Source organism: Lepidochelys olivacea (assembly GCF_965140295.1).
Source record: "Lepidochelys olivacea isolate rLepOli2 genome assembly, chromosome: 1".
Taxonomy (NCBI): domain Eukaryota; kingdom Metazoa; phylum Chordata; order Testudines; family Cheloniidae; genus Lepidochelys; species Lepidochelys olivacea.
Window position 1 is genome coordinate 207,721,700 of NC_140411.1, and position 20,908 is coordinate 207,742,607.

Here is a 20,908-nt window from a genome sequence, read left to right on the forward strand (position 1 = left end):
GCCAGCCATTACCACATATGTAAAAGGTTCAGGAATGGCACTCTGGTAGACAGAAGAACAATGCAAAAAGTTACATGTCTGGTTTCTCACTCAGAAGTGTTAAAATAAAATGCTTTAAATGAGTGCAAGATTCCTTATAAAGATATATCCTTCTACCTCCTTTTCTGTGTGCTTGCCTGTCTCTAACTACTCAGTGCCATTCAGGTTTGCTGATGCCATTACTGATGATAACCGTGTTGCAAGGCCTGAGGAAGAGCATGTATGTGAGCTCTGGTAAAGCAGTCCATGAGAGTGATGTCATCATGCTAGGACAGGAAACCAGAAGTACAACCACCAACAATGAAAATGACTATACACAAAGTGCTGCCAAATGCACAAAGTAAGCAAACTGGAAAAAAACAAGACAGACGGGGTTGTGGGGAATCAATCTGAGATGTTACTACTTTTTACAAATAGGTGTCCAACTTTAAGGTGAAAATTTGATTTTCAAATTGGCCATCTCTCTTTAACTTGCACCTTTTGCTTACATTTGGTCTTGTAATCCTGTCCCTATATACCAGGGATCGGCAACATTTGGCATGCGACCCGCCAGGGTAAGCCCCCTGGTGGGCCGGGCCAGTTTGTTTACCTGCCGCGTCTGCAGATTCGGCCAATCGCAGCTCCCACTGGCCGCGGTTCACCGCTCCGAGCCAAAGGGGGCTGCGGGAAGCAGCGGCCAGCACATCCCTCGGCCCGTGCCGCTTTCTCAGCCCCCTTTGGCCTGGAGCGGTGAACCGCAGCCAGTGGGACGTGGATGCGGCAGGTAAACGAACTGGCCCGGCCCGCCAGGGGGCTTACCAATGCCAAAGGTCGCTGATCCCTGCTATATACCATCTCTAGATACTCCTAATGTCCAGCAACACTGGCCTCAAGATGCTGTACCTGGGCTCTGAGGGCCACGAGCTGCTTGCACTAGGTGCAGACATACACCTCTTGACCACAAAGAAAGTACTCTGTGCAATTAAGACCACCTGAAAAGAGCTCTGTAGCTTGAAAGCTTGTCTCTTTCACCAACAGAAGTTGGTCAAATAAAAGATATTACCTCACCCACCTTATCCCTCTGATATTGTGGGACCAACACAGCTGCAATACTTGGAACAATACACTGAGTGGCACCTCTCCTGATTAATCCACTGCTCACCTTCACCCTCCATAGTTAGGGTGCATTTAAAGGGAGTAGTGATAGATTAACTTTGTGTGTTTTCTTATTATTAATATTGAGGTTTAGATAGAATAAGTAATTAAATATAGATGTCTAATTTCCCTTGGCGCCTAACTCCCACTGAGTCCTAATTCCCATGTGCTCATTCTGTCTACTTCCTTCTCACTTGGTGTGGGGCATCTCTCACTGCTTGAGAAGGGCCTTCCACACAGCCTAACTCTGTAGATATAGCTATCTAGAACAAAGCTCGACGGCCTTTGCCATCCCCATCCTCTCCCACTTGCTTATTTACTAATGATCAGGGCAGTCTTCTCATATCAAAAAATAATACTTTTAACAAAGAGCTTTTCCCTATTTCCCCTGGTTAATTGTTTGCTACTGGAACCCAACCTGAGACCACAAATACTTTGATACAAGAAATGTAATTAACACCTTCAAATCAGGACTTCAAACTTCTTCCTATGCACAAAGCAAAATAATTATTTATGATAGTGATTCAAGTTGCAATATTAAGTATATGTACACCAATGAAAAGCAAGTCACCAAAGAACCTGCAATCAGAAAGAGTAGAAATACAGGAATATTTTTAAATAACAACCTAGGTTTCATATAAATCTCACCTTAAATCTTTTGTCCTGAAGAACTTTCTTAATGGCCACAAGCTCTCCTGAATCGCAGAGTTTGGCTTGATACACAACACCAAAAGATCCGTTTCCAATAACCTTGGTGTCTGTATAACTAACTTCTTGCGGTCGATCTGGACCCTGTCCAGGAGTTGCCACCACTGTAGTCACTTTGCTGCCATCTTTGTCTCCTGGAAAAGCAGAGAACATTGAGTTAATATACGTGTGTGAGTGAGACTATCAGACAGACTATCACTGAAGATAGTTCAAAAGTGAGTAAAGTTACTAACTTAACTCATATTTAGTGAGACAGAAATTGGTACTCTGGTACATCTAACTTCTTCCATGCAACAGAGTTTGTTATTTATATTGCTGAAACAAATATCAATCCACTTCCCAATATTTTACTGTAATTACCACAACCAAACTGCCAATTTAACCAGTAGAGCAAGAATTCTTTCCTTCAAACATATATGTCTAGCTACAAACAACAACTTTGGAAGTGCTCATCACAACTCCATAGTTAAGGCTACAATCAGCAATCCATTAAGAGCCTAAAATCTTGTCTATACTGCGGAGTTCAGCTCTCAGCACCCAGACACCAGTTTAGCTGCACCAGTGTAACCCCACTACCACAGACAGACAAAAGCCACTTTAGCCACAGTTTGCACCATTGCTGCTTAACTCCGTTTGAAACCAGGTTGAGCTGCATCTATACAAACTAGAATTTAACACAACTTGACCTACCTACACTAGGCATTTGCACTGCTTCACTTACACTGGTGGCTAGCTACTAATGACCATAACAGAGATAAATTCGCACACTTTTAATAGGAACAAGCTAGCCCTACACATTTTGTAGTCATTTTAGTTTAAGAAAAATAATTTTTATGGAGTTTCAGACATTTAGGATATATGTTTACAAGTGATTCATTTTTCAAATCCACAAGATGTGTTATGATTCTTTGATTCCCTTCCCTCAGAAACTGCACCATTTCTAAAACACACAAATGTACATACTCAGGCATAACATGTATTAGAAAAATGCTTTTTAAATCGTAAAGTTATTTATAGTGTTCATAGTTATTGGATTACTGTCAGCAAAGCTGTGTGTAAAAGTTTTCACATTGGTTTACACTCTTCAAACGTTCAGCTCTAAAATCAAATGCATAAACACATAACCGTCTCAGTTATGAGTCAGTTTCTTTAAACTCCCAGAAGACATTGAAGTGGTGAATAATCCTCTATCCCTACCCTTAGCTCCCTGTGTTCTGGAAAGTTGCTAACTCTCGAGGGTCTCTGAGCTATTTGGTTATTCCCTTCAGTTCTTGCTATCTTACAAATGCTCCTAACTCTGCAGGATACCCTAACTCCCCTTCTTTATAAGGTAGTGATAGCTAAGAAAGAAAAACAATCTAGTAGCTCCAGGACCTAAGCAGTAAGCATGACCCTTTTAAAATGTGAGTTTGAAAAGTCCATTCACCTGTGGCAGTAACAATCTCTTCCAGGAAAGTACCACCAATTTCTGCAGAATCTAGCTTTCTTTTTTTATGGCTACTACTGAGAATCCTGTGACCAGCAGCAGCCACATATACAGAATCACGTCAACATCACTGTCTTGGGAATGAATGTTCTTTCTCCCTTTCAGCAGTCAGAAGGGGCAGGAACACACAAGGGGTTTCAAAATGATCAGCTCACCTACTAGCCAGAGGCTAGAAGAGATGGAACCACTAAGCAAAATCTTCAGACAGCACCTGTGTTCCCTCTAAGTTACGTGGTTGCACAGCTGCCCAGCAGTTAATCAAGTGGCACGCACTTCATTAGCAGAGAAGCGCACATCCAGCAGCATGTGTTCAGGTGCCCCTCCCACCGCTGCTTTGCGGCCACATTGCTCCTGCTCTCTGCCTTGGAGCCCTGGCCAATGGCTCCTGGACACTCCTGCTTGCTGTGCCCGGGGCGGCGGGGGGCCAGCAATGATGTCAGGGTGTCCCCCTCGCCCGCCTCCTCCCTGCTCACATTCCCCCATCTCCACAGAGCTGGGGGAGGGGACAGGGCTCAGGAGCAGGAGAGCTGATGCGGTCTGAGGTCTGAACAAGCCTTCCAGTGGTGAGTGAGTGCCTTAATAAGACAGCGCACAGACTCTCAGACTTCCCCAGCAGCCAGCACACACACACACACACGGAGTCTCTCTCTCGCTTACACACACTTACCCCTACCTCCCAACACATACTTCTTGTTGTTGTTACTTCTTGGTACTTCCTGCAATGGACATATATTCTCTATAATTTTATTGCTTCAAAGTGTGTTATTTTAGTTTTTTGACTGGTCTATGCATTTCATAATTTTTATTTCTCTCTTATGCTTAAATTTAATTCTTTGAGTAGTGAGTTCTAAAATGCCTAACCTGCCCTGATTGGAGTAATTATCGCTATGGTAACTTTTAAAAAATATATATTATAGCCAGGTTTTTTGTTTCTACTGGTGATGCACACCCGCACGTTATCTCAATATTGGTGCACATAACAAAAATCGTTCTGCCCATGGATGGAAAAAATTTAGAGGGAACATTGGACAGCACCCTGGTATTAATTCCAGTTTTCTTCTTTTCCCAACAGCTGAAGGGGAGTTGGGGAGCCCTTGATTTCTCACTTGGGCATCACCCCTGGACAGTGGAACCACTGATTAGGTTAATCTTGCAACTATTAGATGTATGGTACATTTTTCAAATTCATGAAGGATGGATGGATGAGTTAAAAAAAGTTTCTTTTAAAAAAAGAACCCACTAGCACAAATGTGGTAGGCACTTCACTAGAGATACTTAGAAGACAGGCCCCTACCCTAAGGAGCTTGCAAGAAGGGGAGGAACCAGAAAAGGAAAAATATACTTGAGATGTTAGAATACATTTGGAAAAAGAAAACAGATAAAAGGGTGCAGAGAGTGAGAAAAGAGGAAGCAGATGATGGAGAACAAGGGCTCATCCACATAGGGGTATAAATCGGATTGCTTTGATCTGTCTTACTTAACATGCAACACACAAGCTGCACTAATAGCGTGCACCTGGGATGGCTGTGCGCTTTCAATTCACATCCGAATTGTACGGTGGTGGCTTGAGACATACTAAATGCATGGCATTCTCTGGGGATATCCTATGGTCCTTTGCTTCACTGATGAGCAGTTTGCATTCTGAGATTTTTTTCACTGGGTATTGTGGGATGCATAGCAGAAGCCAGGTGGGTTCAGATTTTTTAAAAATCCCATGTTTCCACCATCTCCAAAGCATACTTCCTTTCTGGTGCCATTTTGAATTGCTAATGCCATTTTTGAATTGCTATCAGCAGTATGGACCAACAATGCTCCACACCACTATGCTGGCAACTGCAACCTTTTGTGAGATAGGTGCTGAACTAATCCTGGACTTGCAGTGGCAGCATACCAATGTGTGGTGCCCCATGCTAGTGGAGAAGGGAGTTGCCAGTGCCAGCTGGAAGCTGACCACCCCTGAATTTTAGTAGTCTGCAACAAGCCAAGTCATTTGAGGCCATCCCAACTAGACATACAAAACGATGGGGTCTAAATTAGCTGTGACCACTCAAGAAAGAGATCTTGGAGTCATTGTGGATAGTTCTCTGAAAACATCCACTCAATGTGCAGCAGCAGTCAAAAAAGCAAACAGAATGTTGGGAATCATTAAGAAAGGGATAGATAAGACAGAAAACATCATATTGCCGCTATATAAATCCATGGTATGCCCACATCTTGAATACTGCGTGCAGATGTGGTCACCCTACCCCAAAAAAAGATATACTAGAATTGGAAAAGGTTCAGAAAAGGGCAACAACAATGATTAGGAGTATGGAACGGCTACCATATAAGGACAGAATAATAAGACTGGGACTTTTCAGCTTGGAAAAAAGATGACTAAGGGGGAATATGATAGAGGTCTATAAAATCATGACTGATGTGGAGAAAGTAAATAAGGAAGTGTTATTTACTCCTCATAACACAAGAACTAGGGGCCACCAAATGAAATTAATAGGCAGCACGTTTAAAACAAACAAAAGTATTTTTTCACACAACGCAGTCAGCCTGTGGAACTCCTTGACAGAGGATGCTGTGAATGCCAAGACTATAACAGGGTTCAAAAAAGAACTAGATAAATTCATGGAGGATAGGCCCGCCAATGGCGATTAGTCAGGGTGGGCAGGGATGGTGTCCCTAGCCTCTGTTTACCACAAGCTGGGAAGGGGCAACAGGGGATGGATCAGTTGAGGATTACCTGTTCTGTTCACTCCCTCTTCCGACAGTGGCCAATGCCAGGTTCCCAAGACAGGATCCTGGGCTGGATGGACCTTTGGTCTGACCCAGTATGGCCGTTCTTATGTCATGTAGGTGGTGTGATGCTACTATGGTTATGGTACTGTTGCACTGGGTTACAAAGCTTGGTAATGCTCCAATTATTGATGGCTTTGCACACATGGGATTCCCAAATTGTAGTGGGGCAACTAATGGGATTCATGTGCCTATTTCCCCCTCCTCTCACATGTTCTGGATATTAAAAAGGCTATTTGCTTAGCTGGAGTTGATGTTATGGACTGAGGGAGTTGTGCAGTCTCTCATAGTTACAATAAAGATGGGCCAAACTGCCACGAGCACGTCAGTCTACTAGAAACCAGCCTCTTTCACATTCTTGTGGACTTTTTGCCTGGGTGTGAGAGATGCTTTGAAGATTGCTTAGTATTATGGAGTTTTGGCCCTTTCTTTAGATTTTCAGAAGAAATAATTTAAGTATTTTAGTTCCCTTATAGGCAGGGCTCAGAATTTATAAACAGAAGGGGGTATTTCTCCATGGTGTTCAAAGGGCTGGTTGATCACTGCAGCAGGTTTCTAAACCTAAATCAGGGTACCTAGCAGGGTCCATGATGCTAGGATCTTTCAGAAAATTCAGCTTCCCTTGGAAGCCTGGTCCAGAGCGTAACTAACCTTACAGCTGCAAAATATTCCTTAATGTTACTAAATCCCCCTTGCTGCATATTAAACCCCTTATTCCTTGTCCTATCTTCCGTGCACCTGGAGAACAACTGATCACCGTCCTCTTTATAAGAAGTCCTTAACATATTTGAATGCTGTTAATCGGGTCCCTCCTTAGTCATCTTTTCTCAAGACTAAACATGCCCTGTTTTTTTAACCTTTCCTCATAGGTCAGGTTTTCTAAACCATTTATCACTTTCGTTGCTTTTCTCTGACCTCTCTCCAATTACTTCCCATCTTAAGTGTGGCACCCAGAGTTGAACACAGTACTCCAGCTGAGGCCTCAATAATGCTGAGTGGAGCTGGACAGTTACTACCCAGGTCCTACATAAGATACTCCTGTTAGTACACCCCAGAATGATATGATGAAAATCCCCATTTTTCGCTTATTGGTAGAGGAAGTGGAACATTGTGGCAAGCTTTAATTTGTCTTGTATCTGTGCCTAGGTTTTTGTACATCCTTATGAATTATTTAAAATTTATGGATTTTCCATATTAACTCTTCAGAAAGAGTCATCAATGCAGTTTATCATAAAAACTGTTAAAAATTTAATCTATTACATAGCAACCAGAAATAAACCTTTAATTACAACAATAATGAAACAAATTCAAACTGACACAGTGCAGGGTAGAACACAAGGGGAGGAGGAATTCAAGTCACAGGCAAGTATATGTCTTGCTTCTACTACTTCTTGTTCTTTGGCCATCTGGTGTTAAGGGGACTCAAAGTTATCAGGGGCATTCAATGACTCAAGAGAGCCTCGTTTTTGTTGAAAAGAGGTAGGCTGTTTCACTGGCCTGAGCGTCTGTAAAGGGAATGGCCTCAGAGCATGGCTGTAGCAAACATTCTGTATTGTCCCAAAGCTGCAGAGTATGACTAGGCCCCAGTTTACAGCACTGCATTGCCTACTCTCCTTGGCCACTGTGATGCTGTCTTTGACCACCCCAACGATCTCTCTGGACAGCTCCATTTCTTTTCCCCTCTCCATTCTCAAGTACAGCCTCCATCTTTCTGCTGTTCTGGGGGACTCTGCAACGAGGTCTGTGAACACTGCATCCCGAGTTCTCCATTTCTTCCCCTCTCAGACTGGTCATCCACTCAGCTGTTGGTAAAGGCCCCATCTTTGAGGGTTCAGCTTCTGACGGTGCTGTGGCTGTGAGAGTAAGGAAAACCTCAAGCAGTTATTGTTCAGATTCCAGAGGGGCTATGATAGCATTTTTAATATGCCTTTCTGACTTTTCTTCCTAGTCTTGTGGGAACCTCAGAGTTCGAAAGTGGTGCACACATGAGGAGGACTGTACTGGAATTTTTTTCCATGAAGTATATGCTGTTCGGGTTTGCCATTGTGCCTTGGAGGCTCGGAATTACCTTCCTGGTTCGGCTTTGCAGTTTTGCTGTGCCTTGTAAGTGCTTGCATGGTCTCAGAGAGGTAAGTGGGAGGAATTCAGAGGTGAACTGGATAGTAATCCCCTCCTCCATCCCCTTTAGGCTGTCCTGACTCTCAATGTTACACTGACGCTGGTGTTTGGAGGCAGAGAATAGCCTTATTCAATAAAGCAAAGGGCAGACCAGTGAAATACACTGAAATGATTCACCAAGCAGGAGTGGAAGGACATCATGAGCTATACCAGGGGAATGATCATAAAGCTATCCCACATAATGTCCAGACCACATTGAACAATTCTTCGTTATCTCCCGTGAAGAAGTGGTGAAAGTACAAAAAAAAAAAAAAAAAAGTGTTGTTCTTCAGACAATCAGCGCATTTGCCTTCTCTGTGTAAGCTTGCGAAAAAGCCATTAACAGCTTTGTTATCCCTAAGGTAAAGCACTTTTCCTGGAAGAGTGTGTGTTACAGGGCATTTATACCTCAGCCAGGAGCTGTAGTCTTAATACCTTGATGGACACGCAATGTCCATGTCTACCTCATGTAAAGTGAGAATACTAACCAAAACTTCTTTTTCTGTAACCATTGGCTCAAACTATTGAATTTTGCACGTTTTCATTATTTGAATCTGCCGTTGGACGGAGTGTAGGGTGCAGACTGCATACTGCTGGCTGCCATTTTGAGCTGGCAAACGGGGTTTGGGGAGGGCATTCACTGGATAGGATAGACGCAGGAAATCAAAGGAAAACAAGTAGATAGGGATGTGCCTTCTGTGGTGTGATCTTGAACACAGTCGATAGTTGGGGCTTTAGCACGAGACATAAGCCAACTGCCCAGGTTGAGCAGCTGCCATTTTGAAAACATGTACCAGAGACACAGTGTGGGTGCAAGGAGGTGGGGATTGGAAACTTGATGGCTTCTAGCTCACATCCAACAAAAATATCTGCGGCCATGGAGCACCAGGAACTGAAGCTAGCATGGCAGTATAGCATAATATGTTTTAAACATAGATACTTACATGCTGAGGTTACATCCAATACTACCCTAGGTTTCTGGCAGGGAATCAGGCTCACTTCCTGCTCAGCTATCAGGGTCTGAGCCCCAAAGAGATCCTGGCTTTCCAGGGACAGCTCTTCACTGCTCAGTCTGAGGACTCTTGGTGCTCATCCTTGAGGTATCAAGGTGGGCAGCAGGGTCCACAACCTTGTAGGGTTCAGTGGTGGTGTAACTGATCAAATCCTGTGTAGCTCCTCAAAAAAAACACAGATCACATTTCCACTGCTGTACCTTTTCCTGGCATCCTTGGTTGTAATGTACAGTACATTCTCCTCAGCTGTTTGCTCTATTATCCTGCACTAGTTGGTGTCCCAGTTGTGAGCCCTCACGGACCTCTACTTAGCAGTGTGCACAAAAAGAGCTTTATTTCATTAGCTGGCCACAAGAGCTCCCTGCACCAATGCTTCTCCCCAGGTGGCAATAAGATCCAGGGTTCCAGCATGGCTCCAAGAGGCTGCTGGAGTCATGTTGTAAGTTTTCTGAAGAACTATTGCAGCAATGCTGATATCATAGAATCATAGAATATCAGGGTTGGAAGGGACCCCAGAAGGTCATCTAGTCCAACCCCCTGCTCGAAGCAGGACCAATTCCCAGTTAAATCATCCCAGCCAGGGCTTTGTCAAGCCTGACCTTAAAAACCTCTAAGGAAGGAGATTCTACCACCTCCCTAGGTAACGCATTCCAGTGTTTCACCACCCTCTTAGTGAAAAAGTTTTTCCTAATATCCAATCTAAACCTCCCCCACTGCAACTTGAGACCATTACTCCTCGTTCTGTCATCTGCTACCATTGAGAACAGTCTAGAGCCATCCTCTTTGGAACCCCCTTTCAGGTAGTTGAAAGCAGCTATCAAATCCCCCCTCATTCTTCTCTTCTGCAGGCTAAACAAGCCCAGCTCCCTCAGCCTCTCCTCATAACTCATGTGTTCCAGTCCCCTAATCATTTTTGTTGCCCTTTGCTGGACTCTCTCCAATTTATCCACATCCTTCTTGAAGTGTGGGGCCCAAAACTGGACACAGTACTCCAGATGAGGCCTCACCAATGTCGAATAGAGGGGAACGATCACGTCCCTCGATCTGCTCGCTATGCCCCTACTTATACATCCCAAAATGCCATTGGCCTTCTTGGCAACAAGGGCACACTGCTGACTCATATCCAGCTTCTCGTCCACTGTCACCCCTAGGTCCTTTTCCGCAGAACTGCTGCCTAGCCATTCGGTCCCTAGTCTGTAGCTGTGCATTGGGTTCTTCCGTCCTAAGTCCTGGATATAGTCAAATCCAGGAGCAAATAGGCCAATTCTGGCACCATGCCAGTTTTTAAATAGGGGAGGAGGCACCCAGTCAATGTGACACCAGAGCAGTGGAGGGTACACAGGTAAACAGACATGTCAGTAATGGTTGCCTGCATAGCTGTGTGAGATAGCAATCAGAGGACTACTAAAGTAGGGCACAGCAGCACTGTGTGAATAAACTATATACCGAACTAACTCAATTTTTATCAAATTTAGTTCACTTTGAGGAACTCTGAGGAATTGTCACAGATTGAAGAGTCACTAGAGGTAATTTTGGAATTAATTGAGAAACTTAACAGTAACAAGTCACCGGGACCAGATGGCATTCACCCAAGAGTTCTGAAATAACTCAAATGTGAAATTGCAGAGCTATTAACTATGGTTTGTAACCTGTCCTTTAAATCAGCTACTGTACCCAATGACTGGAAGATAGCTAATATAACACCAATATTTAAGAAGGGCTCTAGAGGTGATCCTGGCAATTCCAGACCGGTAAGTCTAACGTCAGTACCGGGCAAATTAGTTCAAACAACAGTAAAGAATAAAATGGTCAGACACCTAGAAGAACATAAATTGTTGCGCAAAAGTCAACATGGTTTCTGTAAAGGGAGATCATGTCTTACTAATCTATTAGAGTTCTTTGAGGGGGGTCAACAAACATGTGGACAAGGGGGATCCAGTGGACATAGTGTACTTAGATTTCCAGAAAGCCTTTGACAAGGTCCCTCACCAAAGGCTCTTACGTAAATTAAGTTGTCATGGGATAAGAGGGAAGATCCTTTCATGGATTGAGAAAAGGTTAAAAGACAGGTAACAAAGGGTAGGAATAAATGGTAAATTTTCAGAATGGAGAGGGGTAACTAGTGGTGTTCCCTAAGGGTCAGTCCTAGGACCAATCCTATTCAACTTATTCATAAATGATCTGGAGAAAGGGGTAAACAGTGAGGTGGCAAAGTTTGCAGACAATACTAAACTTCTCAAGATAGTTAAGACCAAAGCAGACTGTGAAGAACTTCAAAAAGATCTCACAAAACTGAGTGTGCAACAAAATGGCAAATGGAATTTAATGTGGATAAATGTAAAGTAATACACATTGGAAAAAATAACCCCAACTATACATACAATATGATGGGGGTTAATTTAGCTACAACTAATTGGGAGAAAGATCTTGGAGTCATCGTGGATAGTTCTCTGAAGATGTCCATGCAGTGTGCAGCGGCAGTCAAAAACGCAAACTGGATGTTAGGAATCATTTAAAAAGGGATAGAGAATAAGCCGGAGAATATCTTATTTCCTTTATATAAACCCATGGTACGCCCACATCTTGAATACTGCGTATAGATGTGGTCCCCTCATCTCAAAAAAGATATACTGGCATTAGAAAAGGTTCAGAAAAGGGCAACTAAAATGATTAGGGGTTTGGAACAAGTCCAATAAGAGGAGAGATTAAAGAGGCTAGGACTTTTCAGCTTGGAAAAGAGGAGACTAAGGGGGAATATGATAGAGGTATATAAAATCATGAGTGGTGTGGAAAAAGTGAATAAGGAAAAGTTATTTACTTGTTCCCATAAGAACTAGGGGGCACCAAATGAAATTAATGGGCAGCAGGTTTAAAACAAATGAAAGGACATTCTTTTTCACACAGCACGCAGTCTACCTGTGGAACTCCTTGCCTGAGAAGGTTGTGAAGGCTAGAACTATAACAGGGTTTAAAAGAGAACTGGATAAATTCATGGAGGTTACATCCTTTAATGGTTATTAGCCAGGATAGGTAAGGAATGGTGTCCCTAGCCTCTGTTTGTCAGAGGGTGGAGATGGATGGCAGGAGAGAGATCACTTGGTCAATACCTGTTAGGTTCACTCCCTCTGGAGCACCTGACATTCGCCACTGTCAGTAGACAGGATACTGGTCTAGATGGACCTTTGGTCTGACCCAGTATGGCCATTCTTATGAAAGAGGACTCCAGAATTCATAATAAATGCAGAGTCCGTGAGCCATAATGAATTGTGTCATAGTGCACTTAATCTGGCTTTAAAACCCCCATGTACCCAAGGCCTAGGAATTTTTCAGTAATAGATCGTGGGGTAAGGAAAAAGAAAAAATGGAATGAAGCAAGGAAGGGAAAGAATATTATAAAAATGAGAGTTAAGTCACTTTTCAAAAAATTAACGAACAGAATGCTGATTGACAATATGCCATCAAATACAATACAATCACCACACAGTTTTTCTTTTAAAGCGAAGGAGGGGAGGGGGGGACACACAAGTACTTTTCACTCTGGCTAGTAGACTGAAATCCTCAGGTTAGGGTTTATCTGGTAAATTTTTCAAACTTTGCTATTAAAGTTTTGGAGTAGAAGGGAACTGTTTTACGGACAAGCCAGTTAAACTCTGAAGCACTTAAATTTTAGAGGTTGAAAGCAAAGTGAGCAGGATTTAAAGAAAGCTGCCAGGAGACCTGTCCAAATGCCTCTTCTCAGAGCTGGAGCTCGCTCTGCCAGCAGAAACTCTCCTGGGGCACTCCTTCACCAAATATCTGGGCAACAAAAGCTGTAATATAGAGTAAAAAGAAAAGGAGGACTTGTGGCACCTTAGAGACTAACCAATTTATTTGAGCATAAGCTTTCGTGAGCTAAAGCTCACTTCATCGGATGCATACTGGTTAGCCTCTAAGGTGCCACAAGTCCTCCTTTTCTTTTTGCGAATACAGACTAACATGGCTATTACTCTGAAACGTGTAATATAGAGTATTATCCACAGGCCCTTGGCTACTTGGCTAACCCCCCACAGAGCTGATAGGTTCTAGAACCTGACCCTATTCAGCTCCTTGAAATTCTCCTTGGACTACAAGAAAAACTAACTCATAATTGTACCCATTGAGTGCTTAAAAATGTAAGCACTGAATTTAGTTAGCTCAGCTAAGAGCTATTGTGCCTCTACCAGCTTATATTTTAAAGAGATCCAATGCAGCCTAGACTCCTTTTTCCATGTATTTCTTTTTATAAAAACGTAGGAATTTCCTCCACAAAAACTTTGTAAATCCCTAGTTAAAGTAGTTCCATTGGTTAATCTACAAATGCATAGTAAGAACTTTACAGTTAACAAACACTAAGGATTAGTAAAGTATGGACATGACCAGTACAAGTAATTATAAACATCCCACTATGAGTGTTGCCTACCTTTAAAAATTCACCTTACACCTTTCACAACCTTGACTCTGACCATAATACATATTTACAAACTTAATATATACACATTTATTTATACTGTGATAGCACCAGGAGTCCACAATGCACTAGCCACTGTACTAATCATATAAGTTACATAGCTAAATACATACATATTAGTTGAACAGGACATGCAGAATCATACAATATTTGTATGTGTGTCTTAGTTAGGCCCTGAGCAGCAAGATTTGACTGTTTGCACTTGCCAGCTAATCAGCCTTTAAACAAAGCTTACCTAAAACATCTGGCAAATATTGGTTTTAAACCCAGCATAGATGGGACGCTGCTGAGGAGGGAATGGCTTTTAAAAGCACTAATTCTTCTCTGAAGGCTTCACCACTATGTGTGAGTTGTGACTTGTAGTAGTGAAACCCACAAGCATTGTACCAAACTTGGACTTAATGAGAAACTAAGTACTTGATTTTGAACATCTCTTAGCACTTACGTCAGCCAAACTTTTGTCGGTCAGGGGTGTGAAAAAAAAAAAAACAACAACCCTGACTGACACAAATTTTGCCAGCATAAGCGCTCGTGGGCACAGCGATATGTGAGCGAGAGACATTCTCCCACCATCATAGCTACCGCCACTCTTTGAGCTGCTTTTAAAAAGCCAGCAGGAGAGCTCTCTCCCGTCAGCATAACACGGGTACAGGAGCACTCTTACAGCAGCACAGCTGTGCTGTAAGTAACACTGTAGACATGGCCTCAGTGTTATACTCATTGGTCCCTGGGAAGCATTTGACCTAGAAGCACACAATACATCTTGAGGCCTTTGAATGCAAAATGCCTATGAGAGAACTAAAATACTTAAATTATTTCTTCTGAAAATCTAAAGAAAGGGCCAAAACTCCAAATACTAAGCAATCTTCAAAGCATCTCTCACACCCAGGGAAAGAGTCCACAAGAATGTGAAAGAGGCTGGTTTCTAGTAGACTGAAGTGCTGGTGGCAGTTTGGCCCATCTTTATTGTAACTATGAGAGACTGCACAACTCCCTCAGTCATAACATCAACTCCAGCTAAGCAAATAGCCTTTTTAATATCCAGAACATTTGCATGGATGGGAAACTGGTACTGCTCTATGCTTATAATACTTTGCACTTCTGCTGCACTTTTCATCTTAAGCCCTCAAAGGACTTTTCAGTGATGTTGTAAGGTTTAGTACCTATGAAGTATTACACAAAGTCTACTGATGCAGAGGTTATTCCAAAAGTCAAACGCAGAGCTGGAAACAGAATCTAGAAGTCCTAACTGTCAACTGCTCTGATCTTTACTCCTCTCTCCCTACGTTTCAGTCACTAACATTAATGTATCCTGCTTTCAAGGTACTGACTGAAGGTATCGTCTTCAGGTATCTCCTCCTGAGGAAAGAAAACACACTACATTAACAAGCTATAGCTCTATTAAATGCTATTTCAATCCATAAATCCATTTTGCAATGTGTCCTGATGAGAACTTAAGACTTATTTTACCATTTAATCTCTACCAGAGTTCTCTATCAAGACCCTTTCAAGCTGAATATTAACCCAACTTCACACATACATAAAAGCTAATGTATTTGAGTACCTGCCCTGTTTTACAAGTCATGTAAATTGAGATAGCCAAATATTGACAGTTACTCCAGTGAAACATTTCTGAGTTTTAGGAACAAAAGACAAGCTTCTAGGAAACTTACATTTTTTGCAAATGCTTCTCCAGATGAGAAACTAGGTTCTAGCTACTGGTGAAAGGCACTTCCTCACATCAGTACTGCAGCTGCAGATTTCTAATCAATCAGAATTAAGAATTGAAAGATATTCTGATGGTGTCTAACCAAGGTAAATTTGTCCGTCAAGATAAAATTCTATTTGGGTTAAAGAGTCTATGAAAACATTTATTTGATTGTTTGTCAGACTCCTCTCCCATAAACTCTACTGAATGACTCTGGAAAAAATCCAGAACTGTTTGCCTTATGTTCCTTCAGCTGTTCAGCTCCTGACCAAGCAATTTCACTGTTCTTCATGTACTGATAGCTAATTCACCACAGCTCTTTACCACCTTCAACTGTGTGTAAGTGTGCCTCCTCTTTTCTACACTGAAAGGCAAAAGTGAGAGAAACCAGCAGGTTCTCTCCTCCTGTTCTCTTCCTACTTTGTCTCCTCTGAACTCTGTGTGCTACTCTGAAGCATGACAAGCAGAGGAGCTTGTAAACAGACATTTGAAGGCTTCACTTACTTCCTCTTTCATTCCATCCATATTTCAATTCCCTTACATAGACACACACTGGCTCTGTCCCCTCTTTGTACTCAGTCAAGCTGCTTATCTGTCCTAAAAGAAAACCTCAAGCAACCCCACATTGCACCATCTCTGTGGCATGCACACTCTTAGTTCTTGTCTGGATTAGAAATCCCATGCCTGGATAGGTCCATTTCCAATTCTCTTGAATCCTGCTTAAGTCCCTCCCGATCAGCAACAGGACAGAACAAAGAATAATGGTCTCAAGTTGCAGTGGGGGAGGTTTAGGTTGGATAGTAGGAAAAACTTTTTCACTAGGAGGGTGGTGAAGCACTGGAATGGATTACCTAGGGAAGTGGTGGAATCTCCTTCCTTGAGGTTTTTAAGGTTAGGCTTGACAAAGCCCTGGCTGGGATGATTTAGCTGGCGATTGGTCCTGCTTTGAGCAGGGGGTTGGGACTAGATGACCTCCTGAGGTCCCTTCCAACCCTGATATTCTATGAAAACAACCTTTTCATGTCACAAGCACTTCTGTACACAATTCAGCTCAATTGCTTACACTTGCAGGTGTTTCTAATTTTGGTTCATTTGACCAAGCATTAGTCAATGTTTCAGAAGAAGAATTACACATGTAACATTTAACTCAAATACCTTGAGGTATATTTTTGTTTGCTTTTATTGCTTTTGATCTGCAAGATGCAATCTCTGGAGGGACAGCTTCTCAAAGCACACTGGGGAGATTTTCAAAAGCACCTCAGTGATTGCCATTGACTTTCAAGAGGACTTTTGCTCTTAAGTCACCTACACAATCTGGAAGACTACTCTTGCTCTGCCTCTCCATCCCCCAGAGCAACGGTGGAGGTGAGGAGGCAGACCACCCTAGTACTCTGCTACGTTTCGACAAAAAAAAAATTGTTGACTCATAGATTTGACAGAACAATTTGCTCGGCGAAATTGGCATTTTCCGATGAAACAGTTTCAGTGGAAAATTTCTGAGCAGCTGCAGTGCTTATTCACTTTTCTTGAATGTAATGGCAAATATAGGGGAAGGATGCACTTGGGCTAGAAGTTACTGTCAATAATTGCTGATGTAGAAAACTAAGATACCAAAAAACATATGCCTCCCAAAATGTGGGCAGAAAAGGAGATACTCCTTCCTCCGGCACCAAAATCCTAATAATGTCTCCTAGATGCCAAAAGCCAAACACAGAATTCCAATGCCTTTGTAGGCTGCCAAAGCTGCTTCTAAGCCCTCAACATCTCTAGCAACTTGACTTCTAAAGAGTAGCGTTATGCATTTTCAATACAAAAATCTACAAACTGAAAACCTGGGGGCTGCCTAAAATAAATGTCATGTAGAAATAAACACCACAATTATATTCTTATTCTTATATTCTTAAGATCAGAATATTCTTATTCAATTATATTCTTATTCTTATATTCTTAAAATCAGCTATAGTATATCACAGAGTAAGAGGCAGTGGATCAAGAAGACAGAAACTCGTTATGACTTTAATAAGCAAGCAGCTCAACTGATTTTTGTGGTTTTTAAGTCTTTTCTCAATCACTATATGCCATAGGAAGTAACAGTAAGTACGTGGGTTGCCACATAATAATGAGTTAAACTGCGGGTAAGTAGATACTTACTTGCCTCTTATCTGCCATACTCATTAAAATCAACATGTGGCACTTTTCTTCTGTCCTATAAATTGAGCAGCTGAAAATACCCATCAAAAGATCATCCAGAAATAGGTCCAGGGAATCTATTAGTGTCTCTGTTCTAGTCATTCCACTCAGTGCTGGAGTTCAGTTAGCCTCTTCAGTCATATAATTTACTCTTTGCAGGTTTAGTACTAGCAATATTGTTTGGGAAAGACAGGGGGAAGGGGAAGGGTTTGTGTGTGTAGGTATAGCAACACTCTCATAATAAATTATTTAAATATCCACTCCCCAGTCACAATAAGGCTTAACTTCCGAATACTGTCTGCCTTTTTATCATACAGATTGCCTTATTTTACACAGTTCAGAAGCAATGATCAAGAGAAAAAACACAACAGAACACCCACGATACAGTTCAGTCAGTTTTCTCCATCCTTCCCAGCATCAAAAAGTTTACTCTGAACCATCTCACAGAAAATGAATGCCATAGAATGGAAAGTGTGGGCAGAAGTTTTGCCTAGCTAGTTTATCCATCTGTCACTTAGGAGGAAAGACTTACTTCCTCAGCAGGCTGTATTATTGAGCAACAAGCAAATGCTTATCCTTTTCTGAAACTTCTACTTAGCACTTGCACCAACCTCCTCTGGTAACCACAAACAGCACATTTTGAGGACTCTCTTAGAGAAGGCAACTCATAACAGAAGTTAATGAATATCCTAGATATTTGTAGTATCACTGCAAACATAGACCAGCATAACTAATTCCCAGACAAAAAGCTTTGCTGACCTGCAGCTAAGGTTAAAAAAACTATTACCTCAAGAAGTAACCATAAAAAGGGAAAGTACTTTACTGACGAAATAACCATTCACCTAAGAATTTAAAGTTACAGTTCTACTTCAGAAAATATAGACACGTAAAATTAACATACACACACCAGCTCAGTCTATGTAGCACTATAAGCAACCAACACTACATACTTTGTAGAGAATACACACATACAATTTGTGGGGAATATTGAAAATGTTAACCACAGCTTTGTTTGTATATGTAACTGTTTTTGTATATGTATCTAGACTAAATTATTATTTATTTGTATTATCATAACACCTAAGAGTCCCAGTCATGGCCCAGGATCCCACTGTGCTAGGCGCTGTACAAACACAGAACAAAAAGATGTCCCTGTCCTGAACACTACTGGGATGCTTTGTCATCATCCCACTAGCCATTGCTTTTTCCTTACAAGTGCCATTGTTTCACAATCTGTGTAATAAGACCTGTATAACTGATACAGGGAATATTTGGGAATAGAGTGGAATGAGTAACCAGCATACTGAAGGCAATCAGGAGTTAGATAAGTATTCCTTACTCGGGGCCAGATATCAATGTCCAACACTAAGCTAAGGAGTCTGTGCAGCTATTGTATAATTAAGAGTAAAATATTCTAGTTGTGTTACTAATGAGATTAACTGATGTGCATTTTGCATAAAGAAAGATAGTCTAAAATTTTTTGGCTGTTCTCAGGCAGCATTACAGGGCAGAGTTAGGATTGTTGGGGTGACAGAATAATTTCCTCAATTTATTTTTTTCTAATTAAAAGTGAAACATTATTTGTGTTACCATAGCACCTAGGAGTCCCAGTTATGAACCAGAACCACATTGCGCTAGGTGCTGTACAGACAGAACAAAAAAGACAGACTGTAAGCTCTTTGGGGCGTGAACTAAGTATAAAACAAGAGACAACACACAGCTAAAGAGAGAGAAGGGAGTACAAGGAAACAATGAGACGATATTGGTCAGCACAATACGCTGTGGTTTCAGCACACCTTGGCCTAACCCTTAACTGTGTAGCTTTCTCAAACACAACTGTTAGCTGGGAAATTTAACATTCCACATGGTCCTGTCAAGAGGTCCTGGACTTGCTTCCAGAGAGGAAGGATGTCCAGTCTGATCTTTCCATTAAACACTGGAGGCTATCAGAGCAAATGGAGAAGAGATACTCTCAGGAACCTTTTTGATACCACATTAAAGCTAAGGAGCTACAGCAAAACTAGAAGAATACCCAAGACAATGACTGGGGCTTTAGTAATGAGTTAGGTATATGTGCATTCTATGAAGAGCTGGACAGCATTTTTGCCTGAGGCGCCACCATGGAACCCTGATTTATCAATGGACCCTATTTACTCAGTGATTCATTTACCCAGATAACATTATGTTCATGCCAGGCAATGGTAACCTTCAATGTATCTCTATAATGGTGACTTCTAGCAGTGCAGGTACAGTAAAATCCACTCAGGCTTCCAATAATTAGCACATTCACTTTAATTAGGATGACTGCCAAGCAACAAATTCCATGCAATACATTTAAATGACTAACATACTGCTAAAAAGGACACACCTCTTTGGAATTTCTAAGGCCCCTATCATTGTGCTGTCTAAGCACTTGGTGTCATCTGTAAGCTTATTTACTGCACAAAATGATTTCTTATAAGCTGCTCAACTACATAGCCCTTTGTTCACTTCAAAATGCATCCTGGCTCCATTTGTTTCTTAGCAGTTAAATATTTACATCATCATCATTCTTGAAGTTTGTTAAATGTAAGTATGCTCCTCTTACATACTCCTGTGAGGCCCGAGACCATCACTGCACGAACATATTGTCACCACCTTTCTGTACCAAACAATGGTCTTCTACCATGAAAGACTCAAGATTCTGAAGTAGCAGCAAGTTATGTAGAGTCTAACTACTGAAACTTGCATAGATTAAGATACAATACCATGACCTTAAGAGCAATCTCTATTTTACCACTTTGAGAAGATTTTCATCGTCATGCTTATTATGGTAGTGCCTAAGGACCAACCACCTAAGGACCAACCATGGGTCTCCACTGTGAAAAACACTACAATAACAAAGTAGTAGACCGTCTTATAGACCAGCCTGTTTATTCTTAATCTGCAGAACATACCTCAGAATTAATCTGTTGCCACAGGATTAAACTCCAGAACCTCATCTTCTATGTTAAAAAAGTTAATGTTTATAGCTCTCATATTTGCATTATGCCATTGATAACCCTGAAAATGTGAACTGAGCAAAATCCAACACAGTGAGATCTGCCCGAGCCTGCAAAGAGCCTCAAACAGTTGCTCTGAAGAGGCATGAGCTGCCCCATTCATCTCAGTTAGGGACCCAGATTCCATTGGCATTTTGGAAAAATGCCACATGATTCTAG

At 41.8% G+C, this 20,908-nt stretch overlaps 1 protein-coding gene across 5 annotated transcripts in view; it reads right to left on the bottom strand.

Moving 5' to 3' along the window:
• The window catches only part of GSK3B (glycogen synthase kinase 3 beta), a 268,723-nt gene that overhangs the window by 181,441 nt on the left and 66,374 nt on the right, over positions 1 to 20,908 (bottom strand). For all 5 annotated transcript variants that reach the window (XM_084635608.1, XM_084635606.1, XM_084635609.1 and 2 more), the window contains exon 2: positions 1,822 to 2,015. In XM_084635608.1, coding sequence (XP_084491734.1) covers positions 1,822 to 2,015 — 194 coding nt within the window. The remainder of the gene's footprint in view (positions 1 to 1,821; positions 2,016 to 20,908) is intronic.